At 31.2% G+C, this 19,894-nt stretch overlaps 1 protein-coding gene and 1 long non-coding RNA gene across 2 annotated transcripts in view; both read right to left on the reverse strand.

Annotated features, from left to right (window-relative positions):
- The window catches only part of LOC146996236 (uncharacterized), an 80,628-nt gene that overhangs the window by 36,836 nt on the left and 23,898 nt on the right, over nt 1–19,894 (reverse strand). The window contains exon 6 of the mRNA XM_085821394.1: nt 17,690–17,799. Within this exon, the coding sequence (XP_085677520.1) occupies nt 17,690–17,799 (110 nt within the window). The remainder of the gene's footprint in view (nt 1–17,689; nt 17,800–19,894) is intronic.
- Nucleotides 6,997–13,139, reverse strand: LOC146996237 (uncharacterized). The gene is made up of 3 exons (XR_015041873.1): nt 13,001–13,139; nt 10,383–10,472; nt 6,997–7,654 (listed from the first exon to the last, which is right to left on the reverse strand). It is a non-coding gene; the product is annotated as an uncharacterized LOC146996237 (long non-coding RNA).

The following is a 19,894-nucleotide window of genomic DNA, read 5'->3' on the forward strand; positions in this document are numbered from 1 at the left end:
CACTAGTATTTTCAAAAAAATTTTAACAGACGGTTTCACTCAAATAAGAGCTCCACAGCATATGTCCCTCAAGAATTCCTAGTCCCTCCCACTACCATAAATTACTTCACACAAGTCTTACCGACTGGTATAATTCAAAGCCCCCGCTGCCGCTAAAGAATTTTTTGAAACACACCCTTCTGAGTCAGACGCGAAGAGAACACTTTGTCCACTCCCAACTAGAAAGAACATAAGTTAATTAATGCTTTTTCTGGCCTTTATATCTTCATGTACATTCACTTTTCTTATTATATACTTATTATATCTTTTTATTTTTTGATTTGTTTTTACAAAGATTGCATTATTTTTCTTATATTTTGTAATTTTCTAATGTTTATTTCAACTACTTTGAATTCTATTTCATAATGCCAATTTCCAATTCTTAATTTTTACAAATAGTTTTGAATTAAAATGCATAAACTTGAAGGTGTCGGGGGATGGTTACTCGAGCGATATCAATTTTCTTCAGAAATTGCTTTTCACTCAAAACTGAATTAGCTAAAATGCTTAACCGGAATGAGTTCTTTGGATCTCTGCATTGGTTCTTAATCCCTTCTATACACGGAAATGTTGTTTGGCCTGACTTGAATTGCCGGTTTGACGTCGCGTTATTGATCGAGTAAAGGACGAAACATCTTGGTATTTATTTCTTAATTATTGTTCATGGAACGGGAGTTGGTTTGTTCCCCTTGAAAAGTCAACTAATTTCCGATCAATTACTTGCATTTAATTTATTCCTTTACAATTGAAATTTTGATATTCATGATTTAATTTCAGTCCCCGTTAAACATTTTTAACAATTTACATTCAAGTTACTTAAAAACATTTTTCGAAATAGAACTTACTAAGTATGAGTTCACTCTTTTCAGATAATTCTATTATTAATCTTAGGAGATAATATAATTAATATTATTTAGTAAATAAATTATATATATATATGTATGTATATAGAAAGAAAGAAATTTAGAACCAAATTTCAGACTAAATTTGCAATTTTTAAATAAAAGTTTTAAGAAATTGCCATAATTTTATTAAATTTTTTTATCTAATTGCTTTAAATTACCATTAGGAAATTTTTAGGCTCCTCAGAAATTAGTTTAAAATTACTAAAAAACTGACCACCATTTAAGTCTCCTGCAATTTAAAAAATATTTTAAATATTTAGAATTTGTATATTTATTATAACGTTCTTTTCTGCTTTTCCTTATTCTATTTTCTTCATTTTTATTTTAATTTGTTCAACATTTTAATTGTAATTTTTTAATTTCGAAGTGTTAAATGCTTTTACACATAGGAATAATTCTTCGGTTTCATTGACTTTTCTAAGTGTAACTAAGTTTTCGAATGAAAAATTTGTCTTTGAATTTCAAAATTCTTTGCTTTCTAGCATTATTCACCTTTGGAAGATGGCTAGTTCAAATACGGTTTTTGGTCGGAACTGGCAACCCTTCGCCTCTCAGATTCTAACGGTCTTTTAATTATTTTACACTGGTGTTTGATTTAAGGTTCTTGCAAAGTTTTGTGTTAAGATTATTTTGAATTTTCAAAGATTTTTCAACTGTTGAATTTCATTTTATTTCTATATTTTGGGAAGTTTTCATTTTTATTAAAGATTCTTTTTAGATTATTAAAATCTTTTTAAATTGGAAGATGTTTTAATTACTTTACTTAGTATTTTTGCCATTTCGCTTTCACTGGTGTTTGATAAGAGTTTCTAGCAATGTTCTGTGTTAGAGATTATTTTGAAACTTCAAAGATTTTTTTCACTATAGGATTTTAATTTCTTCTACATTTTTAGGGTAAGTTTTCATTTTTATTAAAGATTCTTTTTAGATTACAAAAATCGTTTCAAATTGGAAGTTATTTGTAATGATTTTACTTTGTATATTTGTCATTTTCCTTAGCTTCGAAGATGAACAGGATTTTCGGGTGAACTAATAAGATTAAAAAATATATTGAAATGGTTTATCATCTTATTCTGGATATAGAAAAGCAAGGATATTGTTTTAGAAGGGGAACTGTAATTAAGTTCGAGATACCTCCTCCTGACGACGTTAAGTCGAAGTTGATTGCATTCCTCGTCTTTCTTGTTCTTTGGTTTTTCTTGGGATGCTCTATTTTAATTTACTGTATTACATTTTAAAATATTCTTATTCTAATTTATAGCATTTTATGAAGTTCATTTGAATTTCAAATTTGGGCTTTGTGAAAAATTGTTTCTAAATTTTTTTCTTTATATACTTATCAATTTTCAGCGTCATAATGTGCTATTTCTCTCTATATATGTGTGTGTCTATCTATCCATCTACATACAGAGAGAGGATACAGAGATATATATTTACAGAGAGAGAAATAAATAGATAGATAGATAGATCTAGGTATATAGATATATCATGTTAATATATATATATATTAGCGTGCTATATATATATATATTATACAAAAAGAAACATAATAATAAGCTAAAAATTAAAAAACAAAAATTTTAAACCCGTCCTGCGCTAAAGCTGCAGATTTGAAGTAAAAATAAACTTAAAGCATCTAACGTTAAAATTAAATCGGAATCAAAGCAAGGCAATTCCTCAACATTAATAACTTCAAAAGGTGCGTAAGAGGTTTAACACAATATCTAAAAACATATCAAAATTAAAATAAGATTTCATTAGTAAAATAAACTTGAAAACTAAAAATGAGAAAAGAAAAATACACATTTATCTTTCGAGTTTGTTCTACTTATATATGTGTTATAAAACTGCTCCATTATTGTAATAAGACTGGACTCTTATTGTATAAGATGACTTGATGAAATAAAATTGCCATGAATTGTCGGTGGTTCTCGACATTATAATTTGAAGAAATTTTATTGCGTAGTTAGCACAATGGATGCATAAACCAAAAACGTTTGCAGATCTGCCCTAAATTCCAAATATAATTTTATTCTTGGATAATGCCCATTATAACTGTGAGTAGGCTATGCACCCTTCCCAATTTTGTACAGATTACATCTCCTTAAAATAAGGAAAAATTAGAGAAGTGAAGTCTGCGTAGATAGCGGGAAGGCGACACAAACGTCTAGAAGCAGAAGGGAAGGGCGAAGAGAGAAAAAGAGTTGGAACTTTGGAGTGCATTCCATTCCATTTACCGCTGTTATACTGGGCCTAGCCTGCGTGAATTTGCAGGCTTTTTGCCAGTTGTCTTCTAATATGGCATCCTGGAAGTAAAAATATCAGTAAAGGTGACACAAAAACAAGATGTGAAAAATAAAGGGAAAGGTGGCACTTTGCCACTGCAGAATTTTACGTCGTGGGGTGGTGTAATAAATAATTCAAATACAAGATGAGTTCACAAACATTAATAAGATACAAAGATAATTTCAATTAGCAAAAACATAGTTCCTCAGATGAGAGTTCCGATAATTGAGTCTTGATTAAATATGAAAAAGGTATTTACAATATTTACATAGAGAATAAAATTCCAGTAGTTGACCATGTCATGTGATGGCCGAGAGTACGTGCCATTGGCTAAGGCAGAAAACGTATAAAAACATATTTTTAAAATTTACCTGCCTTGTAGAATTATGAAAACTTATTTTTCTCATAATGGTAATAGTCCTGGTAAGAGAATACCACGAAAAGTTTACAGAAAAAGTTCGTAAAAGTGCTGTGATAACCAAAATTCATGAGCAGTGGGCGGAGCTTAGCAGTTAAATTTCACCATTCGTAGGAGTGCCCAGATGACAGTAATATGCACATGAAAATGAGTTTTAAATAAAAAGTAGGGTTCAAAAACACTTCCTTGTGGAATTCCGCTTTTGATATATTTCTTCGTAGAATAAGTGTTATTAATTTTTACTTGAAAGGTACGGTTTCTCAGATAACGTTTTAGAAGTTTAATGAAGTTAATTGGCAGATGAGCAAGGTGTAGCTTGTAAATTAAACCATCATGCCACACCTTGTCAAATGCTTTTTTCTAAATCCAAAAAAAAACAACTTGTAATTGTATTCTTTTTAACAAATGAATCAGCGATATACTCTGTTACATTAAGCAGTTGATGAACAGTACTGTGTCCAGTTCTGAAGCCGAATTGTTCACTATTTATGATATTTTTATCTTCAAGGTGCTTTGTAAGTCTTCTTTGTATGACCCTTTCGAAAACTTTGCCCAGCCCAGGAAGCAGACTAATTGGACGATATGAATTAAGCTCTCTTGGATTTTTCCCCGGTTCAAGGAAAGTAACAATATTTGCATTTTTCCCACGGAGTGGCGACGCAATTAAGCTTTTACCAAATTCCATTTCAGATCACATGACAATTTAATGTATAGGTGTTGGGTTTTGATTTCATCGGTAAGTGCGCAATGCATATTAAGTGACGGATCTTTTCCGTTTAGTTAGAAAATTATTGCTCTCTTATTTTTACAGAGATACAGAGCTGGTGGGTTTTTCTTTTCTTTTTTTTTTTTTACACAATATTTAAATGTTAGTGGAATTTTCAGAATAGTTAATTTTTAAATTTCGGCAGAAAACTCTCTCCTTTCATTCACAGATTTTGCTTGTCGAATATATGCTCATAAATGAAAATATTATAACCAGTTTTCCAGCATCGATTCGACTTATCTCGGACAGGAAACCCATTTCCATGAATGTTGGCATTAAAATTGTTATAAAATGGAAAATGTCACTTATGAGATATGCCCTAAATAGACAAAATGATGTTTATGAGTTCAACGGATGAATATTTTTATTTATTTACTAAATCTGCGATATTTTAATCGCAATGATATGATCTAACCCACATAGCACAAAAGCATCCTTGGGATATCCCAAGGATGTTGCTCGCGGGATATGCGCACATTCTTAGGACATCCCGGAATATCCCGCGAACCTCCTAAACACCTCCTCCCGAGTGCTTAATGTCACATCCAGGGATATCCTCAGGACATCCTAACCAAGTCCCATCGACAGCGTGCGGGATGTTATTAGGATATGAACTCCTACTTACTACATCCTCAGGACATCCCACAAACCTCCTAAGCACATCCCATTATATACTAAAAACATCCTATCTATGTCCCATCGACAGCATATGGGAGGTTATTAGGATTTAAAGTCCTACTTACTACATCCTCAGGACATCCCGTAATATCCCAATTTCCTCCTAAACTCATCCTCCTGAGCGCTTAATGTCACATCCCAGTATATCCTTAGGACATCCTATCTACGTCTCACCGACAGCGTATGGGATGTTATCAGGATTTGAAACACTAGTTACAATATCCCTTTAACCTCTTAAATACATACTCTCAACTGCTTAGTGTCACATCCCAGTATATATACAGAGGAAAATTCCAGTGAAAGTATGTGAAGGTGTGATGATCTAAAACCTACTTTTTTTACACAGATAGTCTCAAATCCTTTTCCTATGGTTGCTATGGAAAAATCAGAAATGTTGAAAATATTTATACAACTTATTTTGTTTTTAAATCTGAATTTGTGAATATATTAAAACCGAGCAAGGAATTTAAAATGAATTATTAATAAAAAATATTAAAACTGAAAATTTTGCTTTTATTTTTAAGATATTAAAAATCTTTTGATCATTTTTAAACATCCAATAGACCCCAAATTGAATTATTCATAATTAAATTATTTTACAAAATCAGTTTCTAATTTCAGTTAATTTGTATTAAAAATTGAATAATAAAATTACCCATTTAATAATCTTTGCATAAATGAATCATCTTTCTTTAAAACATGTAAGGAATTTATAGTGTTTTGATGACACTGTTGGGAAATTGTTAAAAGAAATAAATCGTATTTTTAAAACTAAATCAATTCCTAGCCTCAGAATAAATAAATATGTTTTCGTAACATGAGAATGCTGCAGGCTTTTTTATATATTTAATATTTAGTTGTAAAAATTTGACATTATGTTAACAATTCTTTGTATCATTCAAAAGGTAGCTCAAGAAGCTCTTCTAAAATTCTATCTTTCTGCTCACACAATTAAAAAAAAAAATCTGAAAGACCTCAGATCTTAGCAGTCACTCAAAGAGGCTAAAAGTTTATGAATGCATAGATTATCAATACAGATGGGGCAGTGGAAATAGCAAAACATTTTATAAGATACTGACACCAGAAAGTTATATATCTTCTATATATTTGAAAAATGAAGAAATATATCATGCAATTATGTAAAAATATTAAAATGTTTTCAATTAGATATATCATGAATTAAATGCATTTTAAATCAATCAGATTAAAAATTAAAAAAAGCATTGTTAAGAATTGTGTGTAATGCTTTTAAATAGCTTGGCTTGTTAGTCAATAATATATTAGATTTTAAAGGTAAATATGTTAAATTTTGCCAAATGGCAAGACTTGAATGAAAAGCGAAACAAGTTTATGATTGACAATATGAAGTCACATTTCAAAACTAATAGCCCTTTTAGATTAAAAAAAAAAGTTCTGAAAATAATTTGCAATGGTTCATTGGTATTATTTTACGCAAAATTCAGTAAAATGAAATTTACCCGTTGAAATCAGCACCAAATTAAACTTTGTAAATTCTAGCGCATGTTAAAGGTTGTCTCATCCATAATTTTATTACTAACCATTCATTTAAGAGCAAAATAAAACAGTAATTGCCATTTATATGACAATCAATATCAAAAATTTAAATCTGCATTTTACGCAACATAGAAAAACTTCAAAAGATCTACTGTTTACCATGCAATTAAGGCATTTTATTCTGCAATCAACTCCACCAATTATTAATTCCATTAAGTATATTCAGTTTACACTTTCTGCTCAATATATGCTATGTAAAATTTTCCATAAATTTATTAATTCATTTTATTTTGAGGTGAGCTTTTATTCAACTCTTAATGTCAACGAGAATGTTTAGTTCATTTTTTATTCGGTCTCAAAAGAGAAATCAAAATACGTGGATTTATGTACGTGTATTTATGAATCAAAATACATGAGAAATCACAGTGAGAAAAGCACTGCTACCTTAAACTGTGATTATATATAACAAATGCAGTGAATTATAGTTAAAAAATAGTGAAAATATTTATATTTATGAACTATTTCATATATAACATTTTCAGTTTCGCATATGTGGCAATTTAAGAACTTTACGTATACCAATTTTTTGAAATATCTGCAAATTTTTGTATTTTCAAGGAAAGCTTATTCTTTCACCTTTAGTATATAAGTAATGGTAATTTACCAGATAAAATTACTTAATGGGGAATACAGAAAAATATCTAACCACTTACCTTTGTGACTTCATCTGCAGAGAGACTAAAAAAGTAGTTCAGCTAAATCTGCTATAATAAATATGTATAATAACGCTAAATTATGCAATATCTATTAATATGACAAATTTTTGTAAAGCTATTTATTTGGATGAAAAATAAACACATTCAGAAATTTATGGCACTATATTATGATTAACAGAGGAAAAACACTTTTCAAAATTCAAAAGTGTTTTTATTAATCCAATTTATCACATTTTATTTGAATTCATGAAAAACAATCTTATATCCATGTATTCTTATGTATATAAGAACTCTTGATAAATTGGATCTCTGTCATTGCCTTTCACAGCACCTAAAATAAAAAAACACAATTACTATATGTGAATATAATTCATAATTAAATTTAAACAAATGACTATTAGAATGCAAATTAAAGGAAGCATTTAAAATATTTTAACATTTAGCACCTATAAACAGAGTAGCAATTATTTGATTTTTCGATTATAGTAAAATAAACATGGGGGATGCCTTTTAAAATTTTTCATGTCAGAAAATAAACTCAAACCACCAGCTGAACATATGAGCAGTTTTATCAATCAGCCACTGGTAGGTAACCTGGATACTGAATCAACATATAAAGTTGCCAAGATAAAGAGAGAAACAAAATTATGATAATCACATCTTACCTATTCATAAAACTATTTTAAATTTAATGTGTAGGCAAGTCCAAAAAGAGTGAGAATGAATTTATTTTGCAACACAAAGTAAAGTCTTGCAGGAGCAAAAAAAAACTTGTCTCATGAGATTGACAAGTAAAAAATAATTAACTGCATCTGGTAACATTTATCTGACAACTCATAAGTAATTGTTAGCTACATGCAGAAAATAAAATCTGATCATGTTAATGCAATTTTAAACTTTTGAATTTAACCGCAGAAATTTACCAAAGAAGTACAGTAGTAAATGAAGATGTGGCTAATCTTTACTGTATGGTACACTTTGGTTTCTGTCTGAAAAAAAATCGCAAAGTGGTATTGGTTGTTTATGAAATGTGGAAGCCCGTTGTGTCAAATAAGTTTTTCGGTAACCCTAATGTTGATAATGTTGGCGAAAGTGGCCTTTGGAAAAAAAAAAAAAAAAAAAAAAAAAAAAAAAAAAAAAAACTTTTTTTTTTTTTTTTTTTTTTTTTGTCAATAAAAAGGAGTTATTTCTGCAAATATTGCCAATGTGTTGTGATAAATTTAGTTTTGGGCTACTTTTTTTAATAGTAAACCTTTTGTACGGACCCAGGTTTTTGGTTCTTACCATTCTTTTCAATTGCTGTGTTTGGTTGCACGGAAGTGATATGGTCTTGTATTTTGAACATGCTATTTATTATTTTGGTGTGGGTACCATCGTTTGAGTATGTCTGAGGTGACTAAGAGACGAAAAATTTAATTGAATTGCTTACCTGGAGGATGGTGGTGGGAAGCCTAAACATATGCATGTGGAAAAAAAAAGGTATGTTAAAAAAATGATGTTTCATTTATTTTTTTGTCTCTGTGTGTTAAATTTTGTTAGAAGATTTGTTGTTTAATGTTTTTATGTTAGGAAATATGTATTTTTGGTAACTTATTCCTCTCTGTCTGTGTGTTAGGCAGTGGCGAATTTTTTCTGGTAACTATGATATTTTTAACTTTCTGATTTTAGATCAATAGATCAATGTGTACATGGACAAAGTTAAGGCAGTGCACAATGCCCAGTTTGTGCAGTTCTCTGTTTTAATAGGTCGATGTGTACATGGACACAGAGTTTGTGTATGTCTTTGACTTCTTATTTTGGTTTTGTGTAGCGGCCACCTTGAAATTGGTGCTGATCCTCTCAGGTGACGATCTTGATATTAAAAAAAAGAAACGATTCGCCAAGGGTTACATTAGAGTAAATTTTTATCAAAGATGTTCTACCATAATCACCATTTCAGTGGTTTAAACACTAGTGGAGCAGTATGCAGAGATGAAGATTTGAGTTTTGTTTACACAGCATGATGGTTTAGGCACTCCAGCCATTACAGTGAACAAAATTATAATAAACATAGCCACAATAATTGTCTATAAATATTGATGTATAACACTGCATTAACTAATATATTTCTTATGCTAGTATATACAGAATCCTTAATCGAAGGGAAAATCAGAAGACTGTGCATACATTTTCCTTTAACTGAAACATGGATTTGACCATACAAATCTCAGTCTTACGGGACATGCCACACTATGCAGATAGACAGTAAAAAGTGCTTGTGTTGTTTTTATTTGTTAGAGGTATGAAATAAATATACTTCTAGATTTTAATTTTTTCTTTTCTTGTTTTACATTTGGATTACCTATCAAAAAGTAAGGAATTTTGATATTATTACAATATCGGAGTTAAAATAACAATTATTGGACATGTTAAAGTAATGAAAATTTTAAATTAGGTTAAAAAATAACCCTTAATGTGGCATATTTTTGAATCAAACTCTAAATAACTGAAATAAAATTACTCTGATACAGTCAAAATTCCTAAATGCAAGTACATAAAATTTACTTTAGCAATTTAAAGAGATGAGACACACTGAACACATGAATAAATTTCTATCAAAGAATAATTTATTAAATTTGGCCCATTCCATAGTAAACTTTAACCATTAGATTACATTATTACACCATGTTATCAGTTTGAAAAGCAAGTCATATGCCAGATCTTGGATGTAAAAGAAATGCACAAAATAATATACAGATTATTGAAAAATGATGTATACCAATGTTTATAGATATGATTAAATGTAACAGAAAATTTACTGTCACAACCACATTTTTAAGTGAAATGTATTATTTTAACATTTTACAATATTTAAGGTATGGCATTAAATGCAACATTATGTGCCTGGACATAAGTTAGTAAATTAAGAAAAAAAATAATAATCAAAGAATGAATGTCATGAAAAAGTTCAAAAACAAGCAGAATTTAAGTTAGAAGACCTTTAGACACTTATGATAAATAAATTTGAGAATTCTTCACCCAAAATTAAATTATAATTAACTAAAACCAGTTTGACTGACCTTCTACAAAATCCTTCAGCTGCAATTTTTTCTAGCTTGAAAACCAAATTCTTCTCCACATGGTAATAACATCTCAACCAGTTGAAATTCCTGCAGAAAGTTTGATAACACAGTAATAGAATTAATAGAATAGAAAAATTAACACAAAAGTATAGAACATCATTTAAACTTAACATTATTACAAATTTTGGTGCTTTCTGACTATCTGCAAAGCTGTGAAAATTGGCAAAATGGTTAGTTTATGGTTCATATCTACTGCTCTGTTCACAAGTAGTAATTCAAATAAGCACTTTATAAGAAACAAGAAATTTTAGGATGCACACACACAAAAATATATATATTGGGTCAATATTCACATATTTTTCATCGAATGGAATACTATTCAGAAATAAAGATTAAATATAAAGCATGTAAATACATGTGTGTGGTATGCACATTCAATGTTTGCTATTATCGTGTGCATACTCTTGCTGTTTTAGCTTAAGTTGAAGCTGTGAGGGTAGATGATAAGAAAGTATCAGAATTTTTCATGTATAAGAAAAGATTACCCTGACAATAGTATCTCAATTGTTTAGCACTGACATTTACATAGCGCATTAGAAATATATAGTAATATATGTATAATAAAAAGATAATTGCATATTATTAACTCATTTTTTTAAATGCCAAACTTTAATAATTCTTTCACTAATTAAACAGAATTCTTTCACATGAACATCTAAAATCCATTCTTAACTAAAGAATAAATAATAAAACCATGTAAATTTCTTATCAAGCCCATCATTTCCGAAATGTCTACTTCTGAAAGTTCCCAGCATTTCTCAATATACTATTAAACTAAGCATCAATGATTGTCATGTTCGCTAATGTGGCAATATCTTTCACACTTCTTTGCTACCACAAGTAACAAGTAGGCTTCAATAAATCTTTAACTGTTACATGCTACTTTTGTCTAAAATTTGTACAAATAATAAAATTAAATGAGCTCTTTATAATATGCTCAAAGAAATAATTTTGTATGAAAATTTGTATGTTATATATTGGCCTGATTAATGATTCAGGAAATAATTCAGGTTTTCAAAGTGCTTCCAATAATTCAAATTTCAGCTTGTGTCAAAATAAAATCTATAACACAAATCTAAGCAAATTTCCTTATGAACAATGCATTTTAACATTATTCAATCACACAGTACTGATTGCTTCAGTAAACATTACTGTAACTGTGTTATTTAAAAGACTGTAATGTTTTAATTATTTCCTTAATTAAAACATTACAGTCTTTTCCTCCTTCTAACACCAAAAGAAAACCCAGATAAGAAATATAAAAATATCAGCAAAAATAAATTATATTATTGAATAACACTTTACATTAATTACACTTATGCATATATTATTTTATTATAAATTATTTCAAAATCAAAGAAGAGAAGGGGGAGAAACTTTAATATTGACATTTCTAAAATGATATAAACATTAATCATTTAGTACAGTTTGTTATTTCAGGCAAAAAAAATTCACTTTTCTGGATAGCATTTGTATTTCCATCTCACTTTCAATGAAACATTAAGAGAAATGCATATAATTTAAACACCAGTTTATTTTATTTATCAGACAGATTATGTCAACTCGAAAAAACTATCAGTAAAATTCGGTAGCAATAATTCTGAATGTTAGGCAACTTGCAAGATTCAACAAAAATTATCAATACTTTTATTATAATGACAATACTACAATAACATGAACATAAAATTAAACTGCATATAACTATAAAATAAGCCAGCATATAATAATGGTGCATTGGTTTCTAAAACAATGGGCTCGATGAAAAAATACATGTATTATGATAGCTATTCATATTCTTCAGCTTTCCTAATATTCTCATGTTCACTTTACATAACTAAAGTATCTAAAATACAATAAAAATGCAAACAATATTTATGAGAAAATGTTAAAAGCAATAAGCATTTGATTGAATGACCATATTTTGTCTTCCTGCAAGTCGAATCTTAAAATGATATGCAGTTTGAAAAATGCTTAATCATTTTATAAAATATTCAAAAAAGATTAAAAAAAGGTACTGTTCTGTTATCAGGACCGGGTTCAGAAATGTATTTATGTATGCTTGTATATTTGTATGTGTGTGTGTCTACATTCAAACATCTATGCACATACTTACGAACACAGGTTCACACATTTCCGATTCTGGTCCCAATAACAGAACAGTACCCCCAAAAAAACTTGAATTACAAACTAGATTAAGATAATGTTTCAACCATACATATTTTGGACAAAACAATGCAAACTCTTATTTTTATACAATTGTTCAAACTATTTAACATAAATTTATTGCTGCAATAAAATAATAAGCAATCTGATCACACATATTATTCTGAAACTGAATGCATAAACTAGACTAAAAAAAAATTCAGTCATAAACATTTGGATAGCAGGGCAAATTAGATATTTGAAAAGACAGCCAGCCATTGAGATACACGTAATTCACGACAGAATGGTAACAATTCATAAAGCTGTGAAACATTTAACTGTCAAAATGACATAAATAACATAAATTCGAAAAGCAAAAAAAGTAAACATACAAGTATTGCAACTGAACTTACCTTTCATGCAACAAAAAATATCCATACAAGTTAACCTCATGGCGCAGCCATTTTGGATTTCGTTTCAAATCAGACAGATGTTTACGGATTTGCGGAAGAATACGAGGAACTAGTAGTTTGCCGGATACAATGTGCAATGACGCGAAAGAATATAGTTCTGTAGAACTTCCTACATTATTCCGTAATAAACAGAACTATTTCCTAATTTTTTCTTTATCTAATTAATTAATTAATAGGGAAATAGTTAAATAATGCCGAATTCATTTTTAATGAAATGTAAAATTTTGCATGTATGGGACGACCACCTTCCATCCAATATTTCTGAGAATATAAACAAATTTTGGAATCTGAGAGTATCAGTAAATAAATATATAGAATATCGCCTCTCAAACGACCACTTCTGAAAGTGACCAATAGTTCTGAGATTATAAATAAATATTGATATTAAGCATTATTTCTATAAGACGACCATCTCTATATAAGACCAAAGTTTCTAGAATCTTGGATAGTCATCAGAGATGTATCTTTACTGCGAAATTATCGCACGACTGTAATTCAATATCAATAACAGATCGCGCGATTGAAAAACATTTTCTGTCCTGTAATTAGAGGAAAAAAATTTTCCTTATGAGGTATTTCTCCCGCTTTCCTAGCGTGCCTTCGTGGTGTAATAGTTCTGCACGCTGGGCCGGTATTTCAGAGGTCCGTGGTTCGATTCACGGCGAAGGCGGTTGCTAATTTTTCATCTCTACGGCTTCCCCAAAAAATCCTAATGTCTCTACAGTGGCGCCCGAACTAAAAAGGTGTTGGATGAGGTATATCCACACCCAGGATTTAGTGATTGGATCCCCTTAAAAAAAAGTCGGCCTTTAAAAAGAGAAGTAATATAAGGTATTTCTTCCGCTTTCCTAGCGTGTCTTCGGCCCACCAGCGGCCGAGCGGTAAAGTCGCTGAACCCTGGTAGTGCGATCCGAGGTTCGAATCCCGCGAACGGGCTGGCTGTATGGGTGTTTTCGTGGTTTTCCCCATGTGTAACGTGTATACGAGCCAGTTTCCCTTAGAAAGTCCTCCACGAAGACATCCCTCCCCTTAGGCAGATAGCCCTAGTGTGCTTTGCCATAATTAAATACACCACCACCACACCTAGCGTGTCTTCGTGGTGTAGTGGTTCTGCACACTGGGCCGATATTCCAGAGGTCCGTCCTTCGATTCCCGGCGAAGGCAGTTGCTAATTTTTCATGTTTCCTGCTTCCAAAAAAATACCTAATGTCTCTATACCCAAATTTAAAAAAAAATTCGTTTCCGTAATTAAATATATATATATCTAATTTTACCTATATTTGTAGTAGGGTTTGTAATCTGTAAGTAATTGTACATGTAATTTATTCATTTTTTGTAAAAAAAATATATGTTATTTAGAATTTTGCAAATATTCTAGAAAATGCTAATCCATTGAAAAAAATCTTTTCCATGACTAAATAAATTTTTAAAAACGTCAGAAAAAATAGCAGTTAAAATTAATAACAAAATAACAAGAATAAATCATCAATCATATCAATATTTTTAATGTACAGCATTTAGAAACAACTTAGTAAAATACATATGAAAAATAAAATAATGTGCAAGTTTCAGATGTGCAATGTCAAAAAATTAAAACTGGTAAATTTGAGAACAAATATCCTCAAAATATTTGACAACGAAAGTCCTCCGGACAATGCAGAATGAATGTCCTCAGGATGTGAAATTGGTGAACTCCTCAGGACATCTGAGAATCAACATCTTCAGGACATCCTGTCATATCCCGGGACATAGCGACTTAAATAAGACATCCTCAGGATGTTAAATTACGGTCTCCTCAGGACATCTGAGAATCAACATCCTTAGGACATCCTAAGTATGTCCCGGGATATTGCGACTTAAATAGGACATCCTGAGGATGTTTTGTGCTATGGGGGAAGATAGTTTTTACAATATAAAATGATTTTAGAAAGAACGGATTTTGGAGGTATCCTGCTATTGCCAGCTCTATGTTTCACAACCCTAAAACATGAGGCTCGTGAAGGCATCAGAAATTAATAATGTATAGTTCTTAAGCAGGATGTGGAAATCGTGAAGAGTTTATTGAAGGTTAAAATCGGGCTTCGCCAAACTTTTTTTGGCTGCAGGTCAGGATCAAGCAGAATATGTGTATTAAAATTTTGTTTCGGATCAGTGGTATTTTCATTTTAAAGCAGTCTGTCTTGGTGAATAATAAGATAAACTTTTGAGAAAATAATTACAATACGCTATAAATTTGAAACATAAAAATTTTAATTCTGATTCTAATTATTATAAAAATAAAAGTAACTGAATGAATTTTGTTTTTCTCTTGGATATCGATGGTTTCTCTGATGCTGAACTTGTGGCATCAGTTTAGTCAAGATTGGCTTATGATTAATCAAGAAAACAAGAAGCATCTAAGTTTTCGGTAGTTAAGCTTCTCCTGTTCTTTCTTAAAATAAATTTCATATGTAAAAATTCTTGGTCTCATTTATGAATTGAACCAAATGCAGATAAAATGAAAGCCAATTTTAGGAATTATGACTTAACGGATCAGCACTGTTAATCTTATCGGTTTGTTAGAAATTATGCTACAATTTTTATTTTTAAAAAATAGGAATCCATTTTTGTTATTTCAACATTGCAATAAAATAAACTATAATTATTATTGGAGTCCTGGTCATTAAAATTAAAACACCAAAAAGGAATGATCTGACGAACGACAAAATCACATGAAAGGGAGAAGTTGGGATACGCAAATGATTCAGAGCATTTCGAAGCATTTTTCAGCGCATTTCGAAGACGCAGGAGGAAGAAACAACATCTGAAGCTCTGCATAAAAGAAAAGTTGTGTAGTAGATTTCTCATGCTGAATGCTCTTTTTAAGGTTCGAGTTTGCTCAGAATATCATGTTATGGCTCGAATGAGAAAAGGAAATGCTTACCAGCAAATTTCGAAATTCGATAGAGGCAGGATCATTGCCTATAGAAAGTGTAGACTGTCGTTCTGTGATATCCCCGGTCTCACTTGTCGACATCCAACCACTGCCATGCGTATATGGAATCAATGGATTGCTGAGGGTCATACTGAACAGCATTCAGGTTCTCAACGGCCTCCCATAACTAACGCCATAGAGAACAGACATATTGTAAGGTCAGCTCTGCAAAACCGTTATACCACATCATGGATTATTAGTCAGGAAATGGGCATGTTTGCAGCACGCTAAGTATCAGCTCGTAAGGTGCGTCGACGTTTGCAGCAGCGTAGACTATCAACAGGGTGACCATTACTTCGGCTTCCCTTGACAATGCAGAATAGAGAGAAACGGCTACTATAGTGCGCCAGACGACAAAGGAGACAGGAGTGGCACCTTTTCAAACGAATCCCGGTTCTACGTGCAGTATTCTGATGGCCGTATACGTGTCTGAAGTGTCTGAGGAGACCGCACGATATATATTTGCCTGCTTGCATTCGATATCGGCGTAGGAGCCCTGCACCTGGTGTGACGGTTTAAGCAGCCATTGGGTACACTACACGCACATATCTAGTTCGGATCGACGGTAATTTAAACGCAGATCGGTAGATTTCTGACATCTTACGTCCAGTGGTTGTGCCCTATCTTCGACGTCCCCAAACCCATGTTCTAACAAGATAATTCAAGATCACATGTTTCACGTCGTGTTCTTACCTTTCTCGATACACAGTGTATTCGATTGCTGCCCTGACCTGTATGATTTCCAGATCTGTCACTCATTGAAAAGATCTGGTCATGGGTTACTAAGAGACTGGCTCGCCACCCCTCTCCAGCTAATATGATTTATGAAGTGTGGCATAGACTTGAAGGAACATGGAATCAGTTGCCCATTTCTGTCATCCAAGCCCAGTATGACTCCATGCCTAACGGGGTAAGATAAAACCGTACGACCACATCACGGACCATTAGTCAGGAAATGGGTATGTTAGGGCTGTTTTAGCTGCCAGGGGTGGCAGCTGTTTCTACTAAATTCACACCTCTGCGTAAACATTAAAAATGCTTACTAATTTAATCATTTTGTCTTCATGCCATACTGTTTACGTGCAATCTTTTTTTGTATTTGCTTTCCTTCATGATGTTGCAATTTTAATGGCCAGCAGTGTATTTATTTTTCGCTTTTTTATGTATTCTTCAAGTGTTTCTTTCAAGTTTATGATTTATAATTTATTTTTATATATTATACTTTATTTTCGGAACTCAAATGTGTTACTTAAAATAACGAAATGAGTCACTCGGTGACCTGCTGGTTATAGGCTGCCGAGACTTGGGTTAATGTAATATGTATGTAATGGTGTTTTCGAGAGACCGAAGCGATGATCTTCCCCTTCAAACTAAGATACATTATTAACGTTAATTCCATTTTTGTTAGTGGTTTTAAATTAATGCAAAAGTTCATTACAGGTTAGAATACACAAAATCATTTTTCTCTATTAAACAGCTTTACTGAGATTTTACTATTTTAAAAGAACTAGATACAGCTTAGTTAAAAATTTTTAACTTGAATACTTGACGTGAGTGTTGTTACAAATCTTTTTTAATACGTGAAGAAATATCTTTTATTGCAACCTAAATTACTGATATAGCGTTAAAAAATAAAATATTTTTCTTAGACTTACGCGTTTTCAACGCAGTGGGCTGCAGTGAGAGCATATCGAGGGCTGATGAGAGAAGCTCCGCAGCCTATGTCTACGTCCATGCCTGAAGACGGTTTCTTGAAAAGAGCCATCTATAGAACAGAATTAAAGGCCTGAATCCAACGAAAAGGACTATGCATTTTTAAATTTGAAATCTGCAGGATCCGTTTATTTTGGGGAACCTAATTTATGACATACTGAGATTTAAATTAAATTGACTTTTATTTATTTATTTATCACCACTGAGCAGGCTTCTGACCTAAAGTGTATGCCAAACAGAATAGTGTCTGCTCAGCGGGAGGAGATCAAGTACAGTCCAGCAACCGCCACCACCAGGGTAGAGTTGACAGATCTAACTGTACTTTTTTTAACAAAATCAGAGAGTATATAGAGTAGCAGTATTGCATAAATAAAGACAACTTGCACTCATATGCTACATATAATTCAGAATTATAAATGGTACCTTATATAATAAAAACAAAGTTGCTGATTAAATTTTATAAATATTAATAAAATAAACAAAAATAAAAAGTAAAATAAGAATAAAAATAAAAATAAGAAGTAAAATAAATGAAGGGAAAAATAAAAATTAAAATATAATAAATGAAAAGAAAAATAATGTAAATAAAATGAATAAATATATATATAAATAAATAAAAGTAAATATAAATAATAAATAAATGAATACATAAAAAATAAAAAAAATGTTTCATACAAAGATTAGTAATCCTTGTATATTTTTTATATATATTTTTGTATTTTTAATGTATTTTTATATATTCATTTATTTACTTATTATTTACATTTACATTTATTTATTTATATATATTTATTCATTTTATTTATACTATTTCTTTCTTCATTTATTTTACTTTTGTTTTTATTTTTTATTTTAAATTGACCATTCACAGACGATGAATTGTTTTCAAAATTTGTTCAAATTTAAATGCAATGAAATTATTTGTAAATCATGTTGTTATGGCCCTTGCTACTTTGTCTTTGATAATATATCGAGGAACCTAGTGAACTAAGTAGCGACTTATCACTGAGTTCAAGTACTTACAACGTAGTCTCGAGAAGAGTTAAAATGCACTTTTATTCACTCAAAGAAATAATAACAGTTGGCCACTTCTCGGGCTTACAGAAAAGCCTTCACTTGGACCTTTTAAATCAGTATAAGAAAATAAGAAACTAGCCTAATACTAACTAAAGTAAACTTGGCCGAAGCTAAAGACAAATATCTAACGTAGTTGGCCCTTAATTTAAAGTAGCCGGCGATTATCAAAAGGCACGCACAGTGCAGCCGAACGTAATAGATTCAAGAATGAATTAGACAGAAGGCAAACATGCGTCACTAAGGACTCCTAAGGACTCTCTTTCGAAGTTAAACTTTCTTTATGTATTAATTCTAACCATATGCATTCAACAAGATTATAAAAATTCATTCTGGTAGGCAGTTGTAAGTGGAAAATAATAATTGAAAGGAAAGGGTTTCAAAATTTAAAATAACTATTGTAAAATTAACATGCACCTTACGGTGTAGCTAAATCTAAAATAGTAATAATTATTCAGCGTACTTGGCCTGAATTCGTTTACCTCCAGTATTAATCAGCCAACCCATGACAGTACCAACAAATGTGGTAAGCTTTTCATTGCATTGCTCTCCATTAATAACAATAACTTCTGTAGGCCCTAAGAGCAAATATACAAAGAATTGGTACATTTTGTATGTAAACCAAAGGAAATGTTTTGAAAGTGTTTTTATGTAGGATATCTCAAAATTCCACCTAATTGAAGTAAATTAGAGAACATCGATATGAACTACAGTTACCTAGAAAAGCGGAATCAGGTGGATATACCCTAGGAGAGATCTTTGGAGTGATCACTGCACGCAAGCACTTCATTGGTCGTCACCTAGGGCTTTTTCATTAAATCTTGTGCTGTCCTGTAAAACAAAATGCATCCATTTACAAGCACTGAGTTGGCGTATATGCATTTCGTATATGAGTTACCTGATAGTCAAGAACGAGTCCTGTAAGAATGTTTAGGGAAAGGCATCTAAGCAGAGGTATATCACAGCATCAAATGTTTATGCTTTTTCATCACCACTTGTGTGAACACGGATCTTTCAAGGTTAGAATGCAGCATACCGAAATTCTCGTCATGGAAGATGAGATCTGTACGCTA

Source organism: Stegodyphus dumicola, chromosome 7 (genome assembly GCF_044657685.1).
Source record: "Stegodyphus dumicola isolate Sdum_Otavi_A_Nest chromosome 7, ASM4465768v1".
In the NCBI taxonomy this organism is placed as follows: domain Eukaryota; kingdom Metazoa; phylum Arthropoda; class Arachnida; order Araneae; family Eresidae; genus Stegodyphus; species Stegodyphus dumicola.